Source organism: Cyprinodon variegatus, unplaced genomic scaffold (genome assembly GCF_000732505.1).
Source record: "Cyprinodon variegatus isolate N-32 unplaced genomic scaffold, C_variegatus-1.0 Scaffold47, whole genome shotgun sequence".
Lineage (NCBI taxonomy): Eukaryota > Metazoa > Chordata > Actinopteri > Cyprinodontiformes > Cyprinodontidae > Cyprinodon > Cyprinodon variegatus.
In genome coordinates this window covers 1,580,844-1,585,294 of record NW_015150500.1, presented here as the reverse complement: position 1 = coordinate 1,585,294, position 4,451 = coordinate 1,580,844, and the positions used below count along the sequence as shown (strand labels likewise).

Below are 4,451 nucleotides of genomic sequence, written 5' to 3'. Positions count from 1 at the left end.
CATTAAACTATTAGTGCAATAAATATTTTTCTTTTTCCCAAGCCTATTCTGTCTTTTGGTTGCAAACCAAATGCTTTTTGTGAGAGAAGCATGCAATATGTACCTATTCCCTTAAGTGAATGTTTGACGAGTGTCTTAACTATAACATCTTAAAAAAAAAAAAAAAAGTGTTGTTTTTTTATTTTAAAATTTAAACAAAGTTACAATAGTACATATAATAAAAATAAGCAAATTATTTATATTTAGTTGCCATGGCTTTAAAAAATTAACCAAGGGCAATAAAAGCTAAATAAATGAGTTTTCTTTTTGTCCTTTTGTAATTACCCTTTATTTGAACTAGCAGGGTTAGGATACTGGTTTTAGTGGGAAGGTATTAAATCCTAATTAAATAAACATGTCCCATTTTACAGTGTAGAAGTATCAACCCTTTTACGTTTAATATTGAAGATATTACATCATGATGAGAATAAAAATGTGGTAAGGGCAATATCTATAGTCTAAGGACTGTTTTTCAAGTTTTATCACAGTTAACCTCTTTAAAAAAGATGAATAGTCGCTGTAATCAAGCCCCCTCGTTCATGACTTCAGTCACAGAGCCGCGCCATAGGGCCAACATCTGGATCCGAGCTGCTTTAACCGTTAGCCGATTAGCTGGCTAGCTTGTCTTCTGCCAGGCTAAAATCACATTTATCTTTCTACACTCTAACTCCTAGGGTCAGATCATGTAAAGGATTTTCGTCATTTCAGCTTCCCAGGCGTAAGTACACGCCGCGGTTAGCAGCAGCATCTGCGGCAGCAGTTGGTTCAGCATCCTTTTGTGAATCAAACAGCTGGGCGCTCAGCAGCAGCAGCAGCAGCAGCACCCTCCCTCCTCTCTTTGTCACTGCCTCTGCTCTGTTTCAGGGTGACGAAGAAAAATAAAGCTCTGTGTGCATGCTTACAAAACGTGCGCTCAGTACCTTTTTATAATTCTTTCCCAGCCAAACGCGGACATTATCAAACTGGGAAACGGTGTCAGACGCTTCGAAATATTTTACATTCGGGCCGCCGTCCTTCTTCCGCACCGCCATCTTTGTCTGCAGAAAACCAGTTGACGTTGCCTCTGCCACCCAGCGGCCAGGGCGCGCTATTTTACATCTGCTGGCTGAAGCGGATGCTGTGATGACAGCGGAAATACAGCAGGGGGCGACGTTGTGAAGATAATGTTTTTTAATCGTGCGTCTCGGGTCAAACTAGAGGCTTCCGGTAAAAGAAATAAATGTATCACTCTGATAATACTCGGATCGGATAATTATTACAACATTAAAAACAAAGACTCTACAAGTCATTTTTAGGATTAAGATAATTTAAGTAACAGGAAAATTACAAAGTATTCATTTATTTTGCACATATATATATTTTTTTCATTTAAACAAATAGTAAAGAATGAAATTTCATTACGGGAAAAACAATAAGATACTCTAGACATTTGTAGGCCTTTGAATAGAAAAGAAGAAGGATAGAAATTGAACTTTATAGATCTCACAATGTAAAAAATTAACTCTCTGCATTCAACCCATCTGCTTGGGGAGCAGTAAAATACAAATAATCATTAGAAATAATAAATAAAAATATACTTGCCATTTTTTCTTTTTAGTGGTCTGTCTTTTTCATTTTTTTTTAGATATTCTTCTCATGTTTAAATAAGGACTAATAAGCAAAATAAGAAAATTAATCAATTTCTAAAATTACACCTAAAACAACCCATCAAGGTAGAAAGATCTTTGTCCATCGACATTATTCCCCAACAATATTAAAGGTGAGTGCTTTGCCTTCACCATCAGGTTAAGACATCATTTAGATTTACAGAAGAAATGCTTTTACAATCACCGCTTCTGATGGCCTCAGGTTGAGCATTTAAAAAAAAAAAAAAAGTCCTATGTCTATTTGTCATTGCTTTATGTTACTAAAAGAGGAAAAAGAAAATCACTTGCATTTTTTTTCATTACTGGTCTCTGAACAGCAAATCTAACTATCCATACATACAAACACCACAGGGATGACTTTGTTGATTGCAACCTATAGTTGCAGATTATGGTATTTATTTTAACACTACAATATTAATATGTGACGTTTCTAGAAAGGAATTACAATTCTTAAGAAAAGAGAAATGAAATGCAATGTCTTTCGTGATACTTTGATTGAGCATGCTTGGTTGATTATCAATGTTCAGCATCCTATTTGCAACAAAATTAGCTTAAATAAAGCAGAGATAATAGAGATAATGGAGATTCTTATTAAGGCTCATAAAGAAAAACAATAAATCCCTTCCTTACTGTTATTTTATCTGAAATTGCATGATTGGATTTGTCAGGAATGATTAAGGTTCTCAATCAAAGGAAAAAAAAGAAGATCTGCTCTGGTTGAGTTTGTAATATTAAAACGTATTAAACGTAAAGTTTTAATCTGTTACACAACATGTCAGCAGCTAAAGAAAGACACCACTTTTTACTTATAACAGCAACAATTAAACCTGCTTTGTCTATTAGAGCAGGAAACAAACAAATAAAAGAAAACACAGAAAGTACTTGAACAAGCAAATAAGAAAAAAATGGTCTTAATTTGTACAAACTGAAGGCTGATAGAAAAGCTTTTGTTGTTATATTTAATGTTTTCACAGAAATTTTAACCTAGCTCTATGACAGCCCTGTGCTACATTCCTTAGGCGTAATGCTTGTATTTTTAATTATGTCGACCTGGTTATGCCTATGATGGACGAAACAAAATAGAATAAGTTGGATTCACTAGTTATTTAAAATGTTTCTTTTATATTACAGACCAATTGCTCCCATTACAGATTGGTAAAAAGAGACAAAATAAAATGAATCATTCATAAAAAAGTTTTCTATAAAAAAAGTTTATGATACTGTATTTAAGGAAATACTTGCTATGTTTGCCCTTTGAAGAATCTGGGAGTGAACAATTGAGAGACAAATACAAAAAAAGTAATGTAAAATAATTATTTGTGTACCAGCAAAAAGGAAAAACAAATCCTTCATATTTTTTTTTATTATTTGCTCAAAATTCTTTAATATCAACACTATTACTAACATTAATATTATTACAAACAAACTAAAACTAATCTTTTTATTATTATTTTAAAACAAACTGAAAACAAAAGATACAAAAATAATAAAAGCGCATAAAAAATACATCTCTGATATGAGGCTATTTTCATTTGTATGACCTTTACAGTGGTCCTCATTTTGGCGGAGGTTAAAATTAACCCTCATTAACAGACTATAGCTGTGTGAAAGTGTGTGGGTGTGTGTGTGTAAAAAAACCACAGACGACACTGAGAGGAGAGAATTCCTCCTTGAACTAGTATTCCTCAGACTCTTGGTGTGTTTGTATTTGCTCTTGAACGTGTGTGCGTGTGCATATCTGTATAAGTGTGTGTGTGTGCCATCCACCCATCATTTGTGCCGAAGAAGAGAGAGAGAAACCTATTGATTATTTTAATCCCCCTATTTGTGAGTCTGTGATCCTCTTGGTTCAGCCTTCCACAGGAGGATTGCTAATGGGCCTGAACGCTTCCCTCCTCAGCCCACTCTCCCTGTCCAATTAACCGAACGCTGGAATGTGCAGGGGAGGGTGCGCTGGGAGTTAGAGGAAAGGGGTAAGGTGGCTAGAGTACTAGGAAGTAGGGAGGGGTGCTGCAGTCCGGCATTTCTCAAACCAGTCATCTACACCCCATTCTGCAAGAACCACCCCCCCACCCCAGAAGAGTATTACCTCTCACCTTTAATTAAAAATCCATCTCCTTGTTTTTATTCTAAGGTGGCAAGATCTTCTTTTTTTATGTTCCAGTGTTTCATTTTCACAGGGTGACCGTGTCGACAGTGGAGGTAGCAGAAAGAGAGGAAACAAGCATTTTAATGGGGGAGAGCCACCTTCTCACGGGTTGTTCTGCTTGTAATTCTGACATTTCTCCAACATTTTTATATTTGTCGCAGGAATGTGTTGAGCTCTCTGCTGAAACTTAATGCTTAACAAGAATGTGCCCCCCAAATCAAAGAAGTTGGGTCAGAGAAGCTAATTTTCTTTGTTTCACTTCAGCTAAAATACACAATATTTCCTAAGTATAATAATAGCCGCAGGCAATGTGCTCAAAAACCCTGCTTCTGGCCTTCCTAAGATATCTGTATAGATGTTGCAAGAGGACCCAAGGCTATCCACAAACTCAATTTAAATAACACCTTAAGACCTTGACAAACCTTCTACCAGAGCTGCTATAAATTTGCCTTTCATCAGGAATTTCTATCTAACAGCCACTATGGCGTCCTTCAAGATACGTTACATACATTGAGAGAAAAATATTCTACACATTTAAGTGGACTCTAAACAGTACTCTTGTTTACTGTAAAACTGATGTATTCATAACATATATATATATATATATATATATATAT

At 35.4% G+C, this 4,451-nt stretch overlaps 1 protein-coding gene across 1 annotated transcript in view; it reads right to left on the bottom strand.

Annotated features, from left to right (window-relative positions):
* The window catches only part of LOC107082121 (SWI/SNF complex subunit SMARCC2-like), a 17,834-nt gene extending 16,744 nt beyond the window's left edge, over positions 1–1,090 (bottom strand). Inside the window, 1 exon segment of the mRNA XM_015370633.1 lies at positions 960–1,090. Within this exon segment, the coding sequence (XP_015226119.1) occupies positions 960–1,070 (111 nt within the window). The 5' untranslated portion in view covers positions 1,071–1,090.
* Between the last annotated feature and the right edge of the window lie 3,361 nt (positions 1,091–4,451).